Genomic DNA, 27140 nt, shown 5'->3' with positions numbered 1-27140 from the left:
GTCTTGTTATGTCTCAGCTGGATTTTCATGTTCCACTTTAGGGTTACCATCACAAAGTAAGAAGACCTTAGGGCAGAAACTGCTGAATATGCTCCCTTCTAAGAGCACTGATGATCAGGATGATCCTCAGGAAGTCTTTCAGATGCTAACAGATTTGGTTAGTACCTTTACTTTTTGTTAGAGGTTGTAGAGAAGGTAATTCTTTTGCTTCCTATTAAATTCAACTCTATCACAGTCAAGTATGTGACTTTTATGCTTTTCCCAATTTAGGCACCATTTTCGAGAATTATGGTCTCAATCTACTTAAACACCCCACACACACTACCCATGTCTCCCATCCATTGCATTCCTTGTGTAAGTTTAAACCTCCACCTCTGAAAAGAGGAGGCTTCCTATAATTAAGTACAGGCATCTCTGTCATCTGCATTAATATATATAGTTCGTCACAAGACTTTGTTTATTCAGGAATTTTTAAAGTGTTCAAGGAACTTCCTCATGCATGTCCTTTAATCATTACAACCTTGAAATCAGCCCTGTTATCCTCAATTTCACAGATGACTAAACTAAGAAACCCAGGTTATATGAATATACTTATCTATAGAAGAGTATTGAAGTTATTTATTTGCATATAAATATATAAAAACAACTTTATATATAAATAACTTCAACATTCTTTCACAGAGATAAGTACATGTTGATATTATATATACATACATACACACACACCATGTATATATATACTTTTTTCTCCTTTCTCTTCAGTTGTCTTAAACAATTTTCAACAGAAAATGCTGTTTTCTATTCTTTCTTAAAAAAAAAAAATATCCTCAGTAACATGTAGCATGATGCTAAGGAATCAGTGGACACTTAATTCATTTATTCACTCTGACTGACTTGACAGAATGAAGATTGAATATTTTCATGAAATACTTATGACTACAGCTCTGTATTCTGTGATTTACTAATTGGTCTATTTTAAATTTCTATGCATGCAGCTGAATGATAAAGAAGCAGCTTTGGCTCATCAAAGAAAAGTTAGTTACATGCTTGCTCGGGCTTTGGAAGACAAAGATAACATGTCAAAAGAGAATAAAGAAAAAAGTCCTATGAAAGACAATTCTCCATTAAGAAATCGCTGGCAGAAAACTTCAGAATTCCCCATTTTGTGTGACTGTGTCCATTCAAGCGTTCAGATTTTTAATTCTGTGAACTGCATTTGTTCAGTTCAGCACTTTCATACAGATCAAAGCTACACAAGAACTCTTAAAAGATCCCATTCTTTGCCATCAAATATCAGGTACTGAAGACAAACCAGTTGAAATTAGAACTGAGAGCTGTTTATATCGAGACTGAAGAAGGACTGTAAATGCTACTACATCTTCAGAAGTTGTATGTTTCCAGGAATTTCTAAATTTTAGGAGACAGCTTAAATAAATATTTTCTGTAAGAAATTATTAATATATTGTGTTGACATACTTTATTTATAAATTATGTTACTATATTTTGTGAAGTTTTCAATAATTGCCAGTATCTTAAAAGCAAAAAACTGATTTTTGAGAAAAAAATTTAATTATTTAGATTGACTATAGGGATCTTTGGCTCAAGCAACAATAGGAATGACTGAATGTTCATTTTTGAAATACATTTATCTTACTTTTGTTTTTCAGGATTTTTTATTTGCCATATCAAGTTATTTAAAAATTAAAAATAATTTCCTTAAGTTAACTTCAATAAAAAGCTTTTAATGGTGGGATTTTAGCAGAAGTGTATTCAAAGTCATTGCTAGTTACCTTTATAGCTTCTTTTTTGTCAGAGTGGTGACATTTTGTAGCCAGAGGTACACAGAATTCTGGCACTTAGGCCACTCTGAGTTAACTTCTTGGTTTTGATGCTGAGTTTTAGACCATTTAAAGTTATTTTCTCTTTCTATAAATATTACATAGTAATAATCTTTAATACCTTTTGGGAATATTGCTATATTAGCATCACAGTGATGCATTACATCGTTAGCAGTTATAATAAAACTTTTATCTAATTATGATCTCTAGTGAAAAGATATTACTACTTAGATGAGAAAACAATAGGGTGATAACATATAAACCACTTATGGTTTTGTTAAAGGAACAGCATTGATTGACATTAATAATAAAGGCTGAAAATTTGGCAAATAAATTTTTAAGAAAGGAGGAATGATGAGGATCTACTGTTACCAGATATTAAAATGTATTGTCCTGATAGTAATATAAAGCTACATTATTTAAAGCAGTGTGGTAACAGCAGGTCAATGGAATAGGATAAAGACCATACACAGATGTAGTATATGTAATAATTTAATATGAAACAAGAGGTAGGAAAAGGAAGGATTAGGGATATCTAATAATACCAAAGTGGGAAGTGTAAAAAAAAAGTCAAATTACAAAAGTTAAAAAGGTTCTTTTAGTGTGTGTGTGTAAAAATAAAAAAAACTCAAATTAATAAAATCTATAATATTCCAATTGACAGATACACAAAGAATCTGAATCACTATCCTTAAAGTAAAGGAAATAAAAGCAAAAAGAAACAAATGGGACCTAATGAAACTTAAAAGGTTTTGCACAGCAAAGGAAACCATCAACAAAAGACAACCTACTGAATGGGAGAAACTATTTGCAAATGATATGACCAAAAAGGGGTTAATATCCAACATACATGAACAGCTCATACAACTCAAAAAAATAAACCACCTAACTGAAAAATGGGCAGAAGAACTGAATATACATTGTTTCCCCAAGAGGAAATGCAGATTACCAACAGGCACATGAAAAGATGCATCACTAATAGGGAAATGCAAATCAAAACCACAATAAGATACCACCTCACACCTGTCAAAACAGCCATCGTCAAAAAGAGCACAAAAAATGTTGGTGAGGATATGGAGAAAATGGAACCCTCATACACTGCTGATGGGAATGTAAATTGGTGCAGCCACTGTGGAAAACAGTATGGAGTTGTCTCAAAAAATTAAAAATTGAACTACCATATGATTCAGCAGTTCCACTCCTGGGTATATATCTGAACAAAATAAAAGCACTAATTCAAAAAGATAACATGCACCCCAATGTTCACAGCAGCATTATTTACAATTGCCAAGATACGGAAGCAACCTAAGTGTCCATCAACAGATGACTGGATAAAGAGAATGTAGTATGCGTGTACAATGGAATACTACTCAGCCATAAAAAAGAATGAAATGTTGCCATCTGCAACAACACAATTAGACTTGGAGGGCATTATGCTAGGTGAAATAAGTCAGATAAAGACAAACAGTGTACATTATCACTTATATATGGAATCTAAAAAACACAACAAAATAGTGAATATAACAACAACAACAAAAAAAGACACCAACTCCTAGAGAACAAAATAGTGGTTACCAGTGGGGAGAATGGGGAAGGAAGCAATATAAAGGCTGGGAGGTGAGAGGTACAAATACTGGGAGTAAGACAGGCTATAAGAATGTATTGTACCACACAGGGAATATAGTTAGTATTTTGTAGTAACTGTAAATGGAGCGTAATCTTTAAAAACTGTATAAAAATTAAAATAATTACACATAAGTAAATAATACAAAATAAAGAAAGGAAGGACTCATCACTGAGAGATGCAGGCTGACTTCACTATTGTCACCTGCTGCTCTTCCAGGAATAAAAGTATCTTTTAACAATTTAACTCTGGTCTACTTCCTTAGTCCCACCTTTCAACTCAAAATATGAAGGCAACCAAACCCCCCTGAGCAAACTTTTAAAGACAAACAGTCCAGAGGGGTCCATAGAGAGAAATGAACTAGATGAGATCCAGATATCCTCGTCATGAGTCCATGACCTCACCAGAGCAGCTCAGGTCCTGAAGCTTTGACATTAATCACCTTTATCTCAATTTTAACAATGTTTATCACCAATGAAGAAATATTTTTAGATAGCCAATATTTTGTAATAACTGTAAATGGAAAGTAACCTTTAAAAATTGTATAAAAATTTAGGGTTTGGGGTGCGAGTATAGCTCAGTTGTAGAGGGCATGTTTAGCATGCACGAGGTCCTGTGTTCAATCCACAGTACCTCCAATTAGAAAAAAAAATTGTACTAAACTTTTTTAATTAAAAAAACTGAACTAACACTTCACAAAGGAAGGATTATGCATGATTAGCAAACATGAAGAAACCACATGAGACATGAAAGTAAGTTAGAATGAGATATCAAATTTACAAAGACCCCCAGAGATTATGTGACTGCTAGAGATGACGAAGTGAAATCAATTCTGACAGGTTAATGAATGTATAGATTTGAGATCCTGAATTGAATTTTTGGGGGAATGTACTCATAAGTGAAACTGCTGAATCATATGGTAATTCCATTTTACATTTTTTGAGGAAACACCACAGTTTCCCATTGCTGCTGCACTGTTTTACATTTCCACCAAGGGTCCCAATTTCTCCACATGCTCATTAAGACTTGTTATTTTTCTGTTTTTTTTTTTTGTTGTTTTTTTTTTTTGATGGCAGCCATCCTAGTAAGTATGAGGTATTATTTCATTGTGGTTTTGATTTGCATTTCCCTAATGATCAGTGATGCTGGGCATCTTTTCATGTGATTTTTGGCCATTTCTATATTATCTCTGGTGACATGTCTATTCAAGTATTTTGCCCATTTTTTTAATTGGATTTTTAAAATTGCTGAGCTCTAACAATATATATTCTTTACATATTCTGGATATTAACCCCTTATCCGATATATGATTTCAAAGTATTTTCTCTCATTCCATAGGTTGCCTTTTCACTTTGTTGATTATGTTCTTTTGATGCATACAAGCTTTTGATTTTGATATAGTCCCAACTATTTTTCACTTTTGTTGCCTGTGCTTTTTGGGTCATATCCAGGAAGTCCCTGCCAAATCAGATGTCATGAAGCTTTCCCCCTATGTTATTTTCTAAGGATTTTTATAGTTTTAGGTCTTATGTTTAGGTCTTTGATCCATTTTGAATTAATTTTTGCATATGGTGTAAGGTAAGAGGCTTCTTCATTTTTAAGAACTATGGAATAGCTACTGGGAGTGTAAATTGATACAACTACTTGAAATAGACTATCAGCACTAACTGGAAATATACACTTCATGACCTCACAATTGCAATTCTAATTATGTACATTAGAGAAACTCTTGCATGTGCATATTAACATTTCGTTTTTTTAATAACTGTGAAAAATGTTAAATAACCTAAATGTCCATGTGGCTGAATTCTAAAGATGGCCCTCTCAAGATTTCTGTCCTGATTATTCCAAGCACTAACCTAGGAACTTCTATGAAGGGATTTTTAAGATGTATAATTAAGCCCTGAGTGAGCTGACAGTATATCTGGTGAGTCTGTTAAAAAAAGAAAAAAGATGAAGCAGAATTTTCTCTCTTGGTAGCAGATGAGGAATCCAGACAGATTTGACACTTGCTGGCTGACAGATGGAGAGTGCCATGAAACAAGGCAAGTGGACTGCCTTAAGAAGCTGAGAGAGGCCCCTGGCTGACAACTAGCCAGGACAGGATGCATGTGCATTAAAATGGCATGAACTGTATGAACTTGGAAGCAGATTCTTCCCTAGAGCCTCAAAGAAGTGCCCGGAGTCCAACTGACACCTCAATACTGGCCCATGCAAAAAAAAATATAGTTGAGCTCTGACATGTATCTGACCTACAGGACTGGTAGCTAATCAATTTGTATTACTTTAAGCTGCTACATCTATGATAATTTTTTTGCAGCAAAAGAAAAATAACTCAGTCTGTAAATGGAGCATGTGTAAGTAGTGTTGTATACGTAAGATATTATGCATTATTATATATTATATGGCAGTTAAAACAAAAACTAGATATATATATTAACATAGAAGAAATTTTAAAGTTTTGAAAAAAAAAATGCAGTATGAGATGTACAGTCTACACTCATAAGATTTTGAGACACAAAACAGTGCTGTATATTGCTACATGCGTTCTTATAAAATAGCAGTATAATATCATGGGAGAACACACGCATTTCCTGAGAGTCATTCTCCTTTGGGGAGGATGAAAAGGAAAAAACAAAATGGAATGACATATTAAGGAGACCTCAATTTTATCTGTAATGTTATTTTTTTCTTTTTTTTCCTATTTAGTACATGAACATTTGTTAAGTCAGGGTAGTAGATATTTGCTGTATTACTACTATTTTTTTATTTTTACATACTACCCTTTTTACTACAGATTTCTAATGCTATATGAGTTAGATTATTAAAATAACTGATAATTATTTTCATTAAAAATTCTACATTTCAGAGAATTGAACTTTTCTTACTATTGCACTCTAATCAGAAAAATCAGAATTAAGTTTGTTTTAAAATTCATTTAATAAAAATAACCCAGTTTTACATATTTTACATGTGTAGAATATTTACAAATTTCTTTTAAACCATTTACTTAATGTTTACTATTTTCCACTAATTTGCCTGAAATTTCACTATTTCCTTCAGTAGTAGAATATTGTCCAGTGTTCTCTGTAACTAAAAAATTAGCTTCTTGGGTAATCCTCCTAGGGGGGGAAAAATGAGGTTGTTTACATGTAATCTTATAGCAATTTTAACCAGTAACTGCATTCCAACTACATTTATTTTTACTTGCTTTGATTTTCCAATAGCATGTGTTTAACGTTAAGCATACAGTGTACCAGTAGGAATTATGAAAAGAACAGGGTACATATGAATAGTTCTTGTAACTCTGAGGTATACGCAAAAGTGCCCATGTCCTTTTAAAAGGCATGATGTAAAATATTCTTAATGGAAGCAAATATAGCTAAAATATCACATTCCACTTTATACAATTTAAATTTCAAACAAGTAAACAGCTCACAGTCTATATTTCTTAGCTGCCCTTCAGTTACTAGCTATATATTAGCTCTGTGGAGTTTTCTGAATTCGTTTAATTTCTTATGAAAATGAGAGTTTTACCTTGTTCCAAAGCCTCTGTTCTCTTCCGTTTTGTTGCCATGGCTGGATTAGACTGTTCCTTTAAAGCATCCACTGGACAGTTTGGTCTTGGCAGCTGACATCCAGGGGTTGGCCCTGGCCGATTACTGAAATACTTGGTTTTCAATGCCTTGCAAAAGAAAATACACCAAAGAAAGTAAGGTTTTAAGTGAATATCTGAACTGCGTTCAAGAAAATCTAGCCTCCAAAATTGTCAGGAACATTAAAAACACTATGTGAACACCCCCTCCCCAAATAAATTGAGTATTTGGACATGCAAATTATTACAAATAAACATCTAGCAGCCTAAGATTGACTGAATATTCCATTACTATAAGAAAAAGACACTACCTTCAAATTTTTCCACAACAGCCTATATTAAATATGAAATATTCTTAGTAAGGTATTGCATAATTCAGCTCTCTATACAAGATAGGCTCTGTAGTTCAAAACTTAGGCCCCAAATTCCAATCAGCAGTTTTCTTCTGAATGAAAGCTGTCAAGTTCATGCTTTATTTGTATTTATAGTACTGTTCAAAAGCCACAATAATTTAAGATATTTCCTCTTGGATAATTCTCTTATCCAAGAAGTCATATAAACTTTTTAAGCATACCTCCCCCAACTCTCCAACATAATATTATTTGCAGTAATAATTTAGAGATTACTTGAGGAATTGCATTTATAAAGTACTACTTCCAAATCATAGCAGTTACATAAGTAAACTGAGCAAACTTTGAGTTACACAGAGATCTAAGAAAGGAAGAGTATCTCATTCCAACTGTAAGACAGATAACCACAAGCCAAAGCCCACTTAAAAAATTCATTCTATTAAAATATAACCCAAATAAGTTATCACAACTGGTATTTTTCTATAAATTTTGAGTTTTACGCTATTAATGAGAACATCTTTCTAATGTGACCTGCTCTCAAGTTTCTTATGATGGAGACTATGCACATATGCATGGGTAAAAAGGTAAAAATGAGTTACTTGTTTGAAATTGGAAGACTAATTCCAATGGTAAAATATGTAGTACATATGTGCTAATGTAGCTAAGAAGATAGGGCTTACAGAAGGTAAATGCATTAAACAATGATTTGGTAGTCTGTAATAACCTTAAGTGAAAAAAAATCCACTTTGTATCCCTAACATGTTGTGCACTAACATGTTTTGTCAGATTTGAAGATCTGCAACATTTCAATCAGCCTCTCCCTTTATGAAGCCAAATCAACTGTGCTGTGTTGTATTTTTGCATTGTATTTCCCTGCCCCAATTTTAAACATCTGTGACTCGACCCATTTTTGTGTGCTTGATTTTAAAACAAAGAAAAAAATTTTTTTTCAAATCTATAGGTCTTATATTTTTGTTTGGATAACATTTCTCTCTTCTTTCATAAGAGCAGATATTCTTGGTCCTCCACATTTTTCTTGAGTTTGATTCTTATTTCCCTAAATAACTGTCAGTTTCAGTTTTCTGTTTAGAATATCTTTCAATCTCTTGTAAGCATACAGTTGTGAGACTATACCATTTCCTCCCCATTAATCACTAACTGTGACAATGACCAGCATGCCTATCTGAACTGTATTTTATGGAGAAAAAACAAAACAAAACAATTTTGGCACTAGTTTTGGCACAAGATTTAAGTGAATACATAAGAGTTTAATTGAAATATACCACTGTCTTAACAAATACAAAAACCTTGTTATTTTTTCCTCTCTAGGTGAACTACTTGAAAGCAAATTAATTATGAAACAGAAATCTATATTCTTCTAAGCAAGCGTAAACTCTCCTGCACTTGTGTGTGGATCATATAATTTAATACCAGTCTGAACAGTGCTTGCAGCTTGGTGAAAAGATAAAATTTGTTATTCCTTAAAACAAAACAGAAACACATCTTTTCAGTATTTAAAGAATATTATAAAATCTTAAGAAATTTGAAAGATATGCTAAAATACCTGTGTGGCTGTAATTCGAGTGCATGGATTAAATAAGAATAAGCCTTGTATGAGATCTAGCAAGTCATCTCCTGCTGCAATGAAGATATGTTGTAACGGGATTCCAGGGAAACTCTTAAATGTCACGAAATCTGGAAGACTGCACATATCCTGTAAAAATATTTTTATAATTCAAACTTAAGTAAAGGATTGAAAGGCATATAGATCTCAAATGAAGAAATAAAACTGTCATATGGATGATATGATGATCTATGTAGAAAATCCCAGGAAATCTATTTATAAACTCTAGAACTAGTGAGCAGGGAAGGTTACAGGAAGATAAACATACAAAATCAACTGTAGTTCTACACACTAGCAATGAACATGTGGACACTGAAATTAAAAACAATGCTATTTGGAATCACTCAAAAAGTACAATGAAATACTCTGGTGAAAATCTAACAAAACGTGTTAAGACTCGTATACTGAAAACTATATACTGAAAACTTTGATGAAATAAATCAAAGCTCTAAATAAATGAGACCGATCATGTTCATGGATTGGAAGATTAAATGTTATAAGGATGTCTATTCTCCTCAAATTGTTAGACAGGTTTAACGCAATTCTTACCAAAATTCTGGCAAGGGAACTAAAATAGCTAAAATAACTTTGAATAAGAACAAAAGCGGGAGGAATCACTCTACCTGATTTCAAGACTTAACATACGGCTACTTTAAGACTATGGTATTGACAGAGGGATTGGTATTATAAACAGACCAAAAAAAAAGACCTTAATTTTCACACCTCATATAAAAATTAACTCAAAACAAATCAGACTTAAATGTTAAATATGAAACTATTAGAAAATCTTTGTTTTAAGCAGAGTTTTTTGACTTTACGTCAAAAGCATTATTCATAAGAAGAAAAACTGATTAAACAGACTTAACCAAAATTAAAAAACTTCCCAGAGTAAACTGGGAAGACTCTGTGAGATGAAAAGACAACTTACAGTGTAAGAGAAAATATTTGCAAACCACATACAAAATCAAAGGACGAGTATCTAGAGTATTATAAAGTGCTCAATAGTCAGCCAAAGCACAACCTAATTAAAAAGCGAGGAAAAGACATGAAGAGACATTTCATTAAAGCTATACAGATGACAAATAAGCACAAGAAAAGATATTCAACACCATTAGTCATTACGAAATTGAAAATTGAAGTCACAATGAGTTATCACTATGCACCCCTCAGAATGCTTAAAAAAGTGACAACACCAAATGCTGGAGAGGATGCAGAGAAAGTAGATTACATATATTGCTGGTGAGAATATAAAATGGTACAGCTCCTCTGGAAAGCAGTTCGGCAGTTTCTCAAGCTAAATATGCAACTATCATGTGAGTCAGCATTTATCCTGGGCATTTATCCCAGAGAAATAAAGACTTATGCTTATACAAAAACCTGCACGTGAATGTTTAAAGTATTTTTATTTGTAATAGCCCCAAACTAGAAACTGCATATATCCTTCAATGAGTGAATAGTTAGACAAACTGGCACATTCATAACACTCAGCAATAAAAAGCAACTAATTATTCATACACACAACCTGAATCAATCTCCGGAGAATTATGCTGAATGTGAAAAAAAGTCAATCCCAAACGCTTACATATTATATGAGTCCATTTATAACATTCTTGATATGACAAAGTTATAGAAATGGAGAACATATTAGTGACAGCCAGGGGTTAAAGAAGGGGTGGGAGTGAAAGGAAAGTGGGCGTGACTGAAAAAGGGCAACATGAGGGCTCTTTGTGGTGATGTCCTGTATATTAACTGAATCAATGTTGCATGCTGGTTGTGATTTACACTAATTTTGCAAGAAGTTACCATTGTGGGGAGCTGGGTAAAGGGTACAAGGGATATATATCTGTATTACTCCTTTCTGCATGTAAATCAAAATAAGAATTTTTAAAAATCCAAGGAAAACATCAATAAGCAATTATTATTTAGAAAATCATAACAAAGAGAAAAGTAAAGAATAAATATTATGAACATGGCTCTGGAATCAGACAGACCCAGACTGCAGTCCTAACTCTGACACTGAGTGGCTTTGGGTGTTACTTAACCTCACCAAACCTCAGTTGTCTCATCTGTAAATGGGAATAACAGTATCTACTTTAATAGGATTGCTGGGAGAATTAAATATAATCTATGAAAATCCTACCATTAATGGCACACACTAAGTATAATTAAAATTTCTCTTTTCCATTATTTTCTAGTATTCATTTTTTCCCCAGGAGATGAGGCTACAATAGGAAGGAAAACCAAAAGGTCTACAATTTTTAGAATGAGTAAGAATTTTACTAAACTCAAATAATATAAAATTCTGCAACTTAAATTGTTGTAAAGTTTATCACAGATTTAGTATTTCTTTTTTGTAGACAATGTAATGTGTTAAAAATATATCATATTAAAAAATATTGTGTTAATGAAAATTCAATAAATGTACCCAAATACATCAAGATATTAATAAACATGAAACATTCATAAAATGAAGTATTATACAGCTTAAAAAGGAAAAGATCAATAATAAATATTAAGTAAAAAGAGCAAGTGGTTGCAAAAAAAAAATTACATGGTGATCCCATTTTTGTTAAAGAACAAAAGAAATCACAAGTATACATGTAATTATGTATTTGTGTGTGTATCCTTATAGCAAAGCTTTATACCAAAGTAATACTGATTAACCCTAGGAATTACTAGGATTGGGGAGAGCTACATGTATACAGGAGGCTAGATGGTATATTACAATTTTAACTCTTTTTTTTTTTAACATTTTTTATTGATTTATAATCATTTTACAATGTTGTGTCAAATTCCAGTGTTCAGCACAATTTTTCAGTTATTCATGGACATATACACACTCATTGTCACATTTTTTTCTCGGTGAGTTATCATAACATTTTGTGACAATTTTAACTCTTTACTTTAAAAAATTTTTCCATTGGATATATATTACTAGAAAATTAAGACAATTAGTACATTGCTAAAAAAAAAAGACAATTAGTACATTTCTTAAAGTAATATTCACATGACAGCACTATAAAGAATTCTAACTAAATTTCAAAGAAAACATGTGAAGGCTTACAGGCCACTGTTCTTCAGTTGGTGTGCCCAAAGTTTCAAATATTCTTGTTAGCTGGTCAAGGTCTGAATCTCCTGGCAAAAAAGGAACCTGAAAAAGTGAGAGGCAAATACTTCAACATGGTTTGTGATGGCTGTTATACAAATATTATAAATTTAATAAGAAGTAAACTGTAACAAAAATTAAAATGTAGTCTGAGGTATACTGGATGTGGCATTAGATCCTGCCACTGATAACCGAGTAGAGTACCACACTGCCCATTTATTCTAGAGGGAAGCTGCTGGCCTCTGTGCACTGTTGGAGCTGGGCCCTGGAGGAACTGACCACACTGTAGGAACCTGGTACTGGTTCTAGAAACTGAGAGGGCTGCAGGAGTCTGCCAGGCAAGCAAACTGCAACCAAGAAGCAAAACTGTTCCCTCTAGAATCCCCTGTAGAAGCGTCCTGTAGCAGAGTGTCACCAGAGAAATGCTTTCCTCAGCACCTGAAATGCCCTGAACAGCTTTCCTCAGCTTCCTAGACGACAGATCTCCAACATGTTCTAGAGAGCAGATTGGCAGCAAGTTCTGCTACCATTAGCTCTACAGCAGCTTCTCTGTCATTTGGGGAGCCACACTGTGCCCTCTTCAAGAGGTCTAGATGTCAGCCCGGGGGTCCTCTTCCTTAGGTGCTCTGTCTTCAGTCCTAGGGTCACCCCAGGTATAAGGGTAGTGGCTCCTTATATCTGCTATTCCTATATTCTTCAGAGTTCTCTTTACTTTTATTAGCCAATCCCTCATTATTTCAACCTCTTGTTATAGTTAGTAATTCTTTATATTAAATTTCCCTCCTCAAATTAATGTATGGTTTCTATATTCTGATTGGACCCATACTTAATACAAACCCTATTTAAATTATATATTTATAATGGTATGCTATTATGTATATTAAATGTGCACAAAAATTGAAACTACAAGGAATATTAAATAACATTTCATAAATAATTTTAGACACATTTTCGTCTTATACCTCAAAGGACTATCTTCTACTTTGCAGACCACCAGTGTAAATTGATTATCAGTTATGAAGAAAGGGACAGTCATCATCATAACCTTTGTTTTGTGGGCAAGCTTGCAATTTAACCAGATTTTAAGAATGGGTGTTTTTGTCTGATGTAAGAAATGTAAATTCAAATGAGCTGCCTAATGTGTAGACTTTGGATTCCAATTTGAATAAACCAATTATAAAAGACATTTATGAGAAAAATTGGGGAAATCTGAACAGACTGGGTACTCAACATTTGTTCAAGGATTTATTCATTTCTATCAGATGATAATGGTATTGTGATTATGATTTAAAAATCCTTATCTTTTAGAGAAACAGTAATATATGAACAAAATTATATGAATGTCTGGGGTTTGTGGCCAAAAAAAAAAAAAATGTGGTGTGGGAGAATACTGATAAAATTGGCCATGTGTTAAAAACTGTTGAAAGTGGTTGGTGGCTACACAGAGGCTCATTTAACTACTCTCTGTGCTTTTGCATGTTTGAAAATACTAAATACTCAAAAAAAGATTTTTTTTTTCCCCTAAAAGAGCTGCTTTGGAAATGGAACTTTTTTTAAAAAATGTTTTATTTGTATTAAATTAATACATGCATTGTGTTCAAACAATGAATAGACTCATGCATAAAATTGGTCCTTTGGCCCATCACACCTCTCCATTTGTAACTATGTAATTTTTGTTCAGTGAAGATCTAATATCAAGTTTCCTTTCTCATACAATAATTTGGTTTTTCTTAACATAATGACTTTCTAGCCCTTCTTCCTCAACTCCTCCCATCACCCCCCTTTGGCAATTTAGTTTGTACCTAAGATTTCAGGTATTCAGTATCATATTCTAAATGATCAAATGTATCAAAATCCATCAGCTCCATTTTTTTCCTGGAGACCTCCCCTGCTGAAGCCCTCATCCCACCTGCTATAATCTGGACTAGTTGCTCTCTAGGCCTGATGCATACCTGTTATTCTCAGAACTTTCCTCTACTACCAAATGGGGAATTCTATTCAGCTCTTTCCTGTGTTGAATCTCATGTTCCCTTGATCCCATGTCTTTCTCTTGATTTAGTCTCATGTTATAGTACAGCACATCTTCCAATAACTTCCTAAGAAAGGAAGTGGATGTCAAATTTTTAGTGTAATAAGTTATCTTTATTCTCATAGCTATCTAAAAATATGAATGTGCACAGAATTCTAGGTTGAAAATAATTTTCCTTCACAATGTGTTCTGCTGTCTTCCAGATTCCAATGTTGCTGCTGAGAAGTCCGGTGCCATCTTTTCCCTAATCCTTTTGGTTTCTGTGTGAGCTTTTCATATTCTTCCTCTCTGTGGAAATAAAAGCTTTTTCTTAAGAATCTCCTGGTCCTGTGAAATTCCACAAGGTGCCTGGGCAGGGGTCTTTACTGTGTAAAATCTTCATCATATTTTCAATCTATTCACATCCATCAATGCTGGACTATGTTTTTATGAATTTCCTATCCTCCATGTTCTTTGTTTTCCTTTGCAATATATTCTAAGATCACTCCTGGATCAATCTGCTAAATTTTTTATCTTTTCTCTATTACATACAGTCCATCTCTTTTACCTTTTGGTTCTAGTTAATGAAAGAGTTCTTTAGCTTACTTTCCCACTGTTTTTGTTTACTTTTAGCTTTCCTATTTGAAAAATTTCAAGTATCCTTTATTCTTTGATTGTTCCTTTAGTAAAAGAGCATCATGTTCTTGTTTTACATATGCAGTATATTCACTCAGTTCTCTGAAGATGTGACGGGGGTAGAGGGGAATGAATTTTCTACTGCTACCTGATAGTTTCTATTTTTTCTAAGTTCCTTTTCTGGTTTGTTTCAGTCCGTCTTTCATGTTTGATGTTTTCATCAAATATCTGATGATCCTTGCCAATTATCTGGTGATCCTTATGGGTTGGAAGCATTCACTAAATGTATGAAAATCTTTGATAACTATCTGGTGATCACTGGCTAACCATTCATATTTAAGGGTAAGGTACTTCAGAAGCTGATTAGAAGCATTACATCTCTGAAGAGATCTTGTTAACTAATGGGCTTTACTCCAGAAAGATTAGACAGGGAGATTAATACCAGTTACCTGTGGGTCTATACTCTGGGACCATTCAGTTTTCCAGTGAAGGATCCTTTTATCTTTTACCTGGGTTAAAAGGAGTTATTACACTGGCTGCCAGGGTTCTAGGAGCTGAGCAGGGAATAAGCTGGAGGTTTCACTGTTTAGTGTGCATATTTTATGAAATCTGCATGTTTTCGTTTCAGCATCTCACCCCAAACCTCCACTGTGTCTAAGGATGGCTATGTCTAGAGATTCCTAATTCAGTTTCCTTGGAGAATAAACCCTTCTCAGATGGAGGAACAAGGTGAGGGGGAAGTATAGCTGAGGGAAGGGAAGTAATCTGGCTATGTTGCAGACCTTGGTATTAACTGCTCCATATACAGGTTTTTCAACCAACCCTTCTGTTTTTAGTCCTGCACCTCCTTATTGCCATCAATGATCACTGGTGCCCTTCATTACTAAGCAACTTGAGGATTCTGAGTGCCAAACCAAATGTGCCTCTAGTTGGCATCCTTTTCTGAAGACTTTTGGTCTTCTTCATTTCTTCCTATCTTCTGGCATAGTGTTATAGGCCCCTCCTGGTTTCAAAATGATGTTTGTTTCTTTTTAGAGATTATTTGTCAGGAGGGCAGATTTTTGCCCTGTGATCTTAAAAATCCTAACCTGATTACCTCCCCCAGACAAAAAAAAAAAACAAATCCTTAAGATATAATTATCACTTTACTTCAAAATGTCTTCATTGTATTAAGCAACAATGCAATATTGACTAAAAAAATCCACTGTCATGAGTAGGTACTGGGTCCAGTAGGTAACCCAAGATAGTGTTCCTCCATCTCCAGGGATGAAAAATAAGCTCATATGGTAGCTCTTCTACAACCTCATTCTTAACAGCTAATAGTTTCACTGATTTTCATTTGTTCTGAATATAGGCGAGTGGGCCATCCATACTTAATATAACTGCACAATATTCAAATAACATTCAAATATTGTTGCAAACACAAAGCTTAACCAGAGGAACAGCCTGTGGTTTTTATTGTTCTCTTTTTCCTGTTCTATAACAACTTCTTAGACGGTATCAGAATTTTACCAATATATAATTGTGACTAAGCCTATGAATGAAAACTTTCTAGTTTTGGGGAAAAGAATCCAATTAATCCTAAAAGGAAGAGAGGTTCTGGGTTCAGCAGTACTAAGATAAATGAACCCAAGAGAAACCTCTCTGGTTCTTTTCAGTATGACTCCACTCATGAATTCTCTTTTAAAACTGTGCTGAGATTCATCTTTTTAAGAAAACTAACATTGCAGAAATTTATTTTTCCATTCTCATGTCTTTACAGGGAGGCAGGGATCACAAATCAAATAATACAAAATTGGCAGATATTTATGTAACAGGCATGACCAAGTTCTTGAATAACTGAAATGCTTCAGTCTCTAGTGCCCGTGTAAAGCCTATGCAAAAACTGATCGAAGCTCTGTTCTGAGCTGATACAGCTAAACTGAAGCACTGGTCTGTCAGATGGCTGAAGATCAAGTGCAGGCCAAGCCATTAGCTCTGAATCCTCACCATGTGGATGAAGTTAGAGTAGGGCAGGCAGCTGCTGGCTGAGCAAACCTTTGTACCACACATCGTCTCCAGGGAATGATGTAATGCAGGCCTACAGGATGCCCAGTGACCTTATTATAAAGCATAAAACGTCTCCTTCAAACTATAGACTTTTTATTTATGAACAAAAATGGTTATCTTTAAAACTGTCTAGACCAGATAACGGCATTTGCTCAGTAGGTAATATCCTAAGGTTAGATTTTCTATTAATCACTACCTGTCTCAAATCATGATTTAAAAAAGAAGAACATAAACAGATCACAAATTTAAAAAGTACATTCATGTTACATAACACAGTACTGGACTTAAGTACTCCACTAGTATAAATATTTCTTAATTCCTTTTCATTTAACAATATAGAAGATACTCAGAATGCAGACCAATTTGCTTCTAAAATGATTTATGCTATACTGACTGCTTTGGTTGGATACAGGCTTACTTACTGTTACTCCTGTTTTCTACCTTAAGTAGTTATTAAACCTTTAATAAAATTTATCTAAAAGAAAAATAATACTTTAAAAAAGACTGTATGCTTATTAGCAAATCTTTTGAATTACCTTGCTTTCAATTATTATCCATTTGGACTGTAGGATCTCACCACAGATTCAGAACTATGTGATAGCATTTCCATGGATTGTATTTTCAAATCAGTAAAGGGGCATTTTAAAACAGGAAATATTTTTCTTCAATTGTACAGGACAAAAATATGGCAAAATAGTACAATTCTTCACCAATTAGGGCTGCCTGTCATTTTCTTCACAACCTTAATGATGCCAACAATGTTAACAGTTAATAAAGACTCCAACTATGATTTCAATTAGGTCCACAATTTCTAACTCATCGATTCTCAACTGCTGTCCCTCTCCACTTAGTTTTTTTTTTAAATTGAAGTATAGTTGATTTACAATGTTGTGTTAGCTTCTGGTGTTGAGCACAGTGATTCAGTTACACACATATTCTTTTTCATTACCAGTTATGACAAGAAACTGAACATAGTTCCCTGCGCTATACAGTGGGGACCTTGTTGTTCATCTATTTTATACATAGTAGTTTATATCTGCCAATCCCAAACTCCTGATTTATCCCTCTCCACCTCTTTCCTCTTTGGTAGCCATAAGTTTGCTTTCTATGTCTGAGTCTCTCTCCACTTACTTTCTAAATGAAATGATCAGTCATAACATTATGGGCTACAGAATTCTGTTTCTGTCTTGGTCATGAATGAAATGTGCTTTTGATTTTCAAATGTAAACTTCTAGTAAACTCTATGTTCTTGTGAGTAGCAGAGCTGTCATGTCAGGTGATTCAGAGGACCCATTACTAGCACAGGGATCACCTATATCATCTTCAAATTTAAATGTGAGGGTTTCTTCCACAAGCATCCACAAGGGTGAGCTTCTCAAAATGATGCATAAACTCACAATGAACTAAAATATAAAAGACATTTAAGAAGGTAACTTTTCTCCCTAGTGTACAGAAGCTATTTTCTATGCTCAAGGAAATAAAACAGCTGTATTTTTGTTTTGGGTTCACATTTCTTTAAATACACAGGCTTAAGGAAAGGGAGAGTTGGGGCTCGAATCCAGCATATAGGGAGAGAAAACTCAGCTTCAGTAGGATTCCCCAATATTCTTTTATTTTCATCATTGAGAAGGACTAAACTAAACTATAGCTTGAGAAAACTTTCCACGTTGGTATTTTTCTCTCCAATGAGGAAAGGGAGAGGTGGTTCCATTGTAAGAAGGTCTCAGTCAAGGAAATGCTATAGGATCATTATGTCTGCTCTGCCTGAACAGAACTAAAATACTTCTCTCCCACAATATTTAAAGTTATGCAGAGCTGTAGCTGCAGTGGTTGGTATTACATAGCTCTAAAAGTGTACATTTAAACAGCCTAAACAAAAAAGTTCCCAGAGTACAGAAGTTTATCCTAACACATTCAGTTACTGTAGAAATAATACCGTATTACAATCCAATGAGGGTTTTATTACAGGTATACTTCAGAACACAGAAATGATCTATAATAAAAACTTCACTGTCCTAAATGGGAGGTCTTCTCATCTCACATTAGCATTAATAAAAAGGTTGCACTTAGGAAGGGTTTTTTTTTAAACTGGTCTGTTTGTTGGCTTTTGTTTTGAGGATGGTGCTCCTCTCTGGGAACTATCTCTGGGAAGATAATTCTTACACAAATTATAAGAACAAATACCTATAACAATACTGAAGTGTGTACTTACCCTTCGAAGCAACTCTGCTAATATACAGCCAACAGCCCACATGTCCACACCTACACCATACATTCTAGCTCCAAACAGCAGCTCAGGGGCCCGATACCACCTGAAGAACAAAAAGAAATACTGTCATTTTAGAATAAAGTTTCTTAGAGAACACTCTTCAGTGAAACATCATCTACTAATGAAATTCACTTTTATGGATGTATCAACTTAAGAAAAACTGACTATAAAACCAAGTAGTTCCACACTGCTGCCTGGAAATTACATATACCATTGGTCCATTCACTATTCCACTCTTACAGATGATTAACATCATCTTTCTCCTGAAACCCTCAATACTGTCCTTCCTCTCAGCTGATGACCTTAATTTCTACTTCACTGAAAAATGCGAGTCCTGAAAAGAAAATTTCTACAGACTCACCTATAGTCATTTGTACTCACACAATCTGCCTTCCCATCTGTGACTACATATGAACCATCCTTGACTGTTTTTAAAGCCAGTCCCTCAACTTGGGCACTCAATACCATGCTCTCTTGCCGATTTTCAAGGATATTGCTCCTGCAATTCTCTCCTTTCTCCTACATCAACTTTTTGTCTCTTACTGAACTTTTCACCATCAAAAGACAACCATACCATTATTTCTCTAGCCTTACAGAATAAACTAAAAAACTAAAAAAGAAACAACAACAAAAAGAAACACCCTACTTCCCCTAACAGTTACCTTCTCATTCTCTGGTTGTCTGTTCTTACTGTCTCCACTTCCTCTTCCCTAATCCTCTTAAACTCTTTTCTGTCAGTCTTTCATCTCACCACTCCAGCAAATCTGCTTTTGTCTAGGTCAATAAGATGGCCACATCACTAATCTAAATTATTAATTCTCAGTTCTCATTTTAATTTGACCTATTAGAAGCATTTTATTTACAAGAAAAGAAAACACCAGAAATTGGTAGATGAAAACCACTGGTAGACAATTCTCATGAATGTAGCTCCCTATTTTCCTGAGTTCCCAGAATTCCTGAATGATGGGCTTATAATCTTCCCAGAAATTACATCAACAACTACTTACATCCTTTACTTCTAATTCAGGGCTCAGGTGACTGACACTCAATGAGATCTATTTGGAAGAAGGTCACAAAGTAATTTAAAAGGATAGAGAGAATCTGGAGATCTTCTCAGATCCTTAGGAAAGTCTGGGAAACTAACAAATCCTATCCTGACGATAACTATAGAATCTACCATTTCTACCTATTTAATGTGACTTTTAGTTTTTATATATAAAAAGTATACACAGAAAATACAATAATGTGAAAAATCCAAATATAAATGCACTGCTTTGTTTAGAGAATTTTCATTCACATTGAAAGATATAAAATATAAAATCAGGACTGACCAATAAGATAAACACAGGCCCCCAAAATGAGGTAATTATGTAAAAGAATAGCCACTGAAGTTCCAACTTATCTAACTAAACTGTAAAAGAAGTATAAACTAGTTCCGAAAGTTACCAGGTAAATATCTGAGAACTGAGTTAATTCAACTCTGAAAGAAGGGCTGTATATTTTTTCATTGTTAAGATACATAAAATATAAAAAGGGCAGTATTTTTAATAAAATAAGAACAATAATCCTTGAACTCTGCCAAAATTTCAGAGAAGCCAAATGAGGTTCATTTGTGATTAATATCCTGCACAATAAGCTATCAGTTATTTAAGGAATTCTTACCTGGTTACAACCTGATGTGTGTAAGCTCTATTGGGGCTCCCAAATGATTTGGCCAGGCCAAAATCTGCCAGTTTCAGAACTCCATTTTCATCTAGCAACAAGTTGTTTGGTTTTAGATCCTGTATTATGGAGGTTTTAAACAAACACGTAAGCAGGGTAGAAGAGAATATCATAATGACACATTTAGTTGGCTTAACTTTAAACTTAGCAGAAACAGACTAACACCCCAAATTTAAACAACAACCAGTATTTTTTCATTGATGTAAAATCCTATCAAAGTGAAATAAGATTGGTCATATTACTTAGTGAGATTTTTGGTCAAGGTACTGAATTTCACTGAACTTCAATTTACATACTTCACAGCGTTCCTATGGAGATTAAATTTAATATTTCCTGTAAAAAGCTTAGTGTAAGGACTGGTTCATAGTAAGAATTCAATAAACAGTTGCTGCTACTAAGTTAAAACAACATATATGAACTTTAGTAAATAAAGCATCACACATTTAGAATGAATGAGGAACACAGTCTTCAAAATCAATGCTAAAAAGATACTAGCAATAACCTAAAAGGGATTCCAAGCTTAAGTATGAGAAATACTAACTACAAATTATATATATTTTCAGCTATTTATCTAATAGGGTGTCTAAGAACATCTACCTATCTAAATTACCAGCTTTGTTCTAATAGCTGAATGTTCCTAACAATGACTCAGGCATTTCAGAAATTTTATTTCACTACTTCACAGAATCTTAGAGCTACTAGAAATATTTTTGCAAAGGCATTTTTGCATTGTATAATTTAATCCAGACTCACTGCCCCCTCCTCCCGCCCCCATTACAAAAGTGTAGCAGAAGGAACACTGGACTTAAAGCCAAAATATCTAGGTTCTAATACTCTTGTCAGTTATCAGCAACTAACCTTGAAAAAAATACATAATTTTGGTCAGGAACTTAGATATTAATCTATGAAAAAAATGAAGGACTGGGTCTCTTCCATTTCTAAATTTCACATAGTAATTTAGAGTTCTCACAATACCACCTGGTGGAACTGAAAGAAGCACACAGAGGAAGAAGGTGGGATAAAATGGCCCAGCTCTCTCTCTAACAATTGACCTACTCAGTCCATTTACATAGTAAATTGGTTACATAAAACTTGACTATATCACAAAGAAGCAATCATACTTGGTTAAAAACCTTACCCTATGTAGAATCCAATGTTGATGTAAATATTCTAATCCTTGAAGAGTCATCAACATGTAGGCTTTGATGTGTGATGGTGTCAGTACAAGACTGTTATCCTTTATTATAACCTGTAAAGCAGGTATACATTATACAAATATGCTTTATTATTCCACATAAACTTCACTATATAAAACCTTTTTGGACATAAAATGGATTTAGTCATAGAGGATAATCTCAAGAGAGGCTGCCTAACTCTCCTTAAGAAGCTCTGACAGAATTTCCAGTTACGTGGTTAGGGAAAGTACCTTTGGTTTAGAAAGAAAGTAGTGCTTTGTCTCCTACTGCTTTGTTTTTAGGCAGCCACATAAGTTTTCACTTGTCCCAGGATATACAGCCCCTTTTGATAATAGTATTCAACATTCCTTTGGGAAACCACCTGTTCTCAGACTAGTACACATGGTTAAACAGGACTGACCACTACCTGTGGCCTCCAGAGGTAGACACATGACCCAGGCAGAGTCAGTCACCACACTGCAGCCTGCTTTCCAGAAAACTGGTTCAGGGATGGTTATGTGAGCCAAGCCAAGCCAAATACTTGTGCTAGACTCAAAGGGAACAAAGCACTTTCCTTCCTCAGGGATTACTAAACTCTAAGGATAAAAGCCTGTAAGTGCGTGAGCCACTATATTGAGAAACAGCTCATGAATGAAGGCAACAGAGAAGAAAATAGTGAACTTAAGTGCAAGACCGAGTTCTGTTGGCATTATTTGTGAGCTGGCACTCAAGTCAATCTATTCCTAGACTCATCAGTTAAATGAGTTAAAAATTCACATTTTCTTTTAAAAAAATATTTAGGCAAAATTTACCCTTTTTAGCACACAGTTTTATAAGTTTTATCAAACACATCCACTTGTGTAATCACTACCATAATCAAGACACAGTTTTATAACCCCCCAAATTCCCTCAGGCCTCTTTCTACTCAATCCTCCCCTCTACTTCCACTCCAGCAACCACTGATCTCATTTCTGTTCCTTTAGTTTTGCCTTTTCCAGAAAATTATATACATGGAATCATACAATATACATAGTTTTCTGAGCCTGTTTTCTTTCATTTAGTATAATGTATTTGAGACTCATCTATACTGTTGCGTATGTTATTAGTTCATTTCTTTTTCTTCTCAAATAGTATTTATTCCATTGTATGAATGTACCAGTTTGTATGTTTATTTGATGAATGCTGTTTGGGTTATTTATAGTTTGGGCAATTATGAATAAAGCTAAACATCTGTGTTGACATGTTTCTCTTGGATAAATACCTAGCAGTGGTATTTGCTAGATCAAATCTTTAAGTGTATGTTTAACTGTATAGGAATAAGAAACTGCCAAACCGTTTTCCAAAGTGGCTGTATCATTTTGCACTCTCATCAGCAGGGTATGAGAATTCCAGATGTACCACATCCTTGGATTGTCAGTTTTTGAGATTCAATTAATATTAATGAAAAGCATAAGATCTATTTTTTTCTCAAATAGGAACCTGGCTTTCAAAAGGATGATACTCTGTGATAATATCACAAAGAAGTTCCAAGTTCTCAAAAACCAAACACTCATTTTTCTAAAAATAATGCCAATAAGGTTTAGGGAATTCGGTAGGCAGAAATGTTACTGAAATCCAACTCTTTGTATTTAACACTGGGAATACTGGCTACATGATTCAGAAGGGCCTAGACTTAAAAGTACATCCCGTATTTCAATAAAATTAAACATTCTTTGACTACCACTGTCTTCAAAGGTAGAAAATAAACATTCAGATTCTCTTTTGATAAACAGAAAAAAATTCCTACAGGAATCTTAATCTTACCTCTAGATCAGTTTCCATAAAATCAAAGACAAGGCTAATGTTAGATTTATGTCCAAAAGCATCAAGGAGCTGCAAAGCAAAATAAAAAAAAAAAAAATCAAAATATGATTCTCTATTAAATACTTGACAGTATCATACAATTGAAGTAATTTTTAAAAATTTAAATAAGCATTTGGGACTGTGGAAAATTTCCCATAAAGCTGAAATAATTTAATATTTATCCTCTTTTTGGCTAGGAATTCATACTTTTAAACACAAATTATTAAACTTCCTTATTAAAAAAAAAATCACTAAATAAGCTCTCCCCCACATTTTGGGAGTTACAATTAAGAAATGAATTAATGAATATCTCACCTAAGTCAGAAAAATTCCCAACCTTAGTACTTAAGAAAATCTTACAAATAGCATTGGCAGCTATCAGTCACTGAATGAATGTGTTCTCTATGCCAGGCACTATCCCAGGTACTTCACATGTATTCAGTGAGCTAGTCTCACAACAACCCTATGAGGTAAGGACTATGGCACAGAGTTCAAGGGAACTTGCTTAAGGTCTTACACATGCTAGAGCTCTCTCTTGGCTTCAAAGTGATTTCTGACAAAATTAGCCTGTATGCCAATATTGAATTTATTTCATCAACTGTATAGTTTTAAAGTCACTGCCTACAGGAACTATTAGGATAGAAAATATGTTTCAGCCTTTTTGAAAGTTAGCCAAAAAATCTCATCTTGCTGAGCCTTCAGTCAACATCTACCATATTCAGAAAAGGCAGGGTCTCAAATCCCAGAAACAACTTAGGTTATACTCACCCCAATTATATTTGGATGACTTAGCTCCTGTAATAACTTTATTTCTCTTAAGGCTGTTCTATTTATACCTACATAAAAAGGCAAAGGAACAATGAGAAATAATTCTGAAATCTCAAACCTCCTTACAAACATATGTTTTGGGAAAGGTCAGTCCCTGAGGAAAGAGCAATGAACATTCTTCAGAAAAATAAGGGCTAGTTTAACAATTCTCATGTTAAAAATACCTGTTTCCATTTTATACTGCTTTATTTTTAAAGTAGTTTAACACAGAGTATGATAAATGGTGAAGAAAGTATTCACTTTATCTGTAAGATATCAGATCTGAAAATTGCTGGAGTAATATGAATAAGTGGGTAGCACACAGCTGTGAAGTCAACAGCTTCCCTTTTCTTGCCCTATGAATATTAGTGGCATGTTATTTATGCTAACAGCAAACTAGTGATTAGATAGCACCTTTTCCAATAGGAAGGATAGAACCCAAAATTTAATATAAGATCTAGTACTAGTTGTTACAGAGATGATGGGTCCTTTTTATAGGAACTATTTCTTGATGACTAAATAGGACTTAGCACTCTAGCAAACAAGGCTTTGAAAGGAGGGATAAAGGAATCTTTCCCCTCAATATATCTATTCCATGGTAAGCTTTGTGTTCTTCCGTGCATCCTGAATTTTCAAAGTAATCAGAAGCTCAGAAAAAGAAGAAACAATGGCTTATTATAACGCCTCAAACAGTAATGAAGATATCAAGGCAAGTCGCTAAGAACTGTGCTGTCTTCAATCTACTTAGGTGTCTCAAATGTTTCTCTGAACACCCAAATGATGGAAATCACAAATATCCTCTCTATTCTGAGGCTATCTTTACTCTTCTGGGACCAATAACTGTATTCAAAACCACTGTTAACTTTAATTAATACTTTGTTCTTTTGCTCAGTGGGAATAAAAGCCTATCCCATTCTGTCAGATTACATGAAATACTTACCATCTTTAGCTTCTGATCTATGTCCAAGTTTTATCTGGTTGAGGAAAAAACAAAGAAACACATTAAAAAAGTATTAAATTATTTAGACTTAATACATAATACATAAACACTTCAAAAACTCTGTCATAGCAAAAACATGTAGCAACTCACATGTAGCTAGTATTAGCAGGCAAGGGAGTGGGAATCATGAATTAGAAAGCACGAAATTAAAAGTATAAGAAAGTATCAAGTACCTATCATTCCCTGGCTCTTAAGTTTTGAATTACACATTCCAATAATGGAATTAAGAAAATAAACATCTCTTTTTATCTCTGTAAGATTAAATGTGGAACAAAGAATTAAAGGCATACTGACTAATACACAAAAAAAGCACTTCAAAAAAAAAAAAAGAGCACTTCAAGTTAGCCTGTTTGGGAGGAAATATGAAACATATTAAATAATACGCTCAATATGCCCAATAATATAATATGCTCCCACAGATCACATTTTTCAAAAAGAAAAATTACAAATTGTGATGGATATAAATAGTTTTAAACTGTTGTTACTGTGAATAAGAATATAAAATTGCATTAATAGATTCAGTCTTACACAAAACAGACTACTAGGTTAGAGAACATTCTCTTACTACTTTATTCAATGACTAAATGTAATCAAGAATACAAAAAAAAAAAAAAAAAACCACCCAAACCCAAAAACTCCTACTTCAGAAAAACACAGCTATTCTACCTTAACAATATTCTTCACCAATATACTACAAACACAACTTTGTATTTAAAGATAAGCTATTTATTATAGCACCAAAAAATATAAGGCACTTAGGAATAAAGCCAACAAGAGATGTATAAAGCTATCCAAGAAGAACACTATAAAACACTTAAAACATGGTTAAAAATGCAATGAAAATAAACACAGATAGCATGTTCATGGCTAGGAAGACTCTATCATAAATATGTCAAATATGCCAATTCTCTGAATTTAATGCAACTAAATGTAAAAGTACAATAGCACTTTTCACGGACATTGACAAACGAATTCTAAACTCTACACAGAATAGTAAGGAGCTAAGAACACATAATTTAAAACATTACAACATTTTCTAAACATAATATAGACTAATTTCATGAAGCCATCTACTTCATCACCCAGATTCAACAATTACCAATATTTTGCCACACTTATTTCATTCATTCACCCTCTCCTTTTTGCTGGCTGAATTTTTTTTTTTTTTAATTCCAGACTTCATGACATTTCACCCCTATATACTTAAGTAAGCATCTCTAAAACATGGACATTTTCTTACATAACCATAATGCCATTCTCATACCTAACTAAGAGGGATAAATGTCTCCCTTCCTGGGACTTCAATAGTAGTAATCCTTTGATGATAAGGCTCCCTTCCTGGGAACCAAGGCCATGCTGACTCACTGTGTTCATGCTGATCTGTCTGTTGCTTATCTGTCTTTTTCTTTTTTGAAACTTTGAAGGAATGTTCCCCCATCATGCCTGATGACCTTTCATCTGACAAGATATAAAGCTATGCTGAAAACCATACTTC

The 27140-nt window shown here is 33.9% G+C and overlaps 2 protein-coding genes across 11 annotated transcripts in view; one reads left to right on the top strand and one right to left on the bottom strand.

Annotated features, from left to right (window-relative positions):
- Positions 1-8755, top strand: part of CCDC125 (coiled-coil domain containing 125) — a 30716-nt gene extending 21961 nt beyond the window's left edge. For 7 of the 9 annotated variants that reach the window (XM_032473615.1, XM_032473604.1, XM_032473647.1 and 4 more), the window contains 2 exons: positions 42-157; positions 996-1458. In XM_032473615.1, coding sequence (XP_032329506.1) covers positions 42-157; positions 996-1304 — 425 coding nt within the window. In that variant the 3' untranslated portion in view covers positions 1305-1458. Of the gene's footprint in view, positions 1-41; positions 158-995; positions 1459-5445; positions 5696-8736 lie in introns of those variants that run through there. The other 2 variants (XM_032473658.1, XM_032473654.1) reach the window with 2 other exon arrangements.
- CDK7 (cyclin dependent kinase 7) overlaps positions 1-27140 on the bottom strand; it is a 33977-nt gene that overhangs the window by 3218 nt on the left and 3619 nt on the right. Inside the window, exons 3-12 of one of the 2 annotated variants that reach the window (XM_006185187.2) lie at positions 25586-25619; positions 24607-24674; positions 23800-23868; positions 21960-22070; positions 20762-20880; positions 19043-19142; positions 12096-12182; positions 8972-9121; positions 7000-7147; positions 6317-6584 (exon numbers count right to left, since the gene is read on the bottom strand). In XM_006185187.2, coding sequence (XP_006185249.1) covers positions 6556-6584; positions 7000-7147; positions 8972-9121; positions 12096-12182; positions 19043-19142; positions 20762-20880; positions 21960-22070; positions 23800-23868; positions 24607-24674; positions 25586-25619 — 915 coding nt within the window. In that variant the 3' untranslated portion in view covers positions 6317-6555. Of the gene's footprint in view, positions 1-6316; positions 6585-6999; positions 7148-8971; positions 9122-12095; positions 12183-19042; positions 19143-20761; positions 20881-21959; positions 22071-23799; positions 23869-24606; positions 24675-25585; positions 25620-27140 lie in introns of those variants that run through there. The other variant, XM_014559704.2, reaches the window with a different exon arrangement.

This window comes from Camelus ferus, chromosome 3 (genome assembly GCF_009834535.1).
Source record: "Camelus ferus isolate YT-003-E chromosome 3, BCGSAC_Cfer_1.0, whole genome shotgun sequence".
NCBI lineage: Eukaryota > Metazoa > Chordata > Mammalia > Artiodactyla > Camelidae > Camelus > Camelus ferus.
Note: the sequence above shows the minus strand (reverse complement) of the source record. Positions and strands in the feature narration are given on the sequence as shown.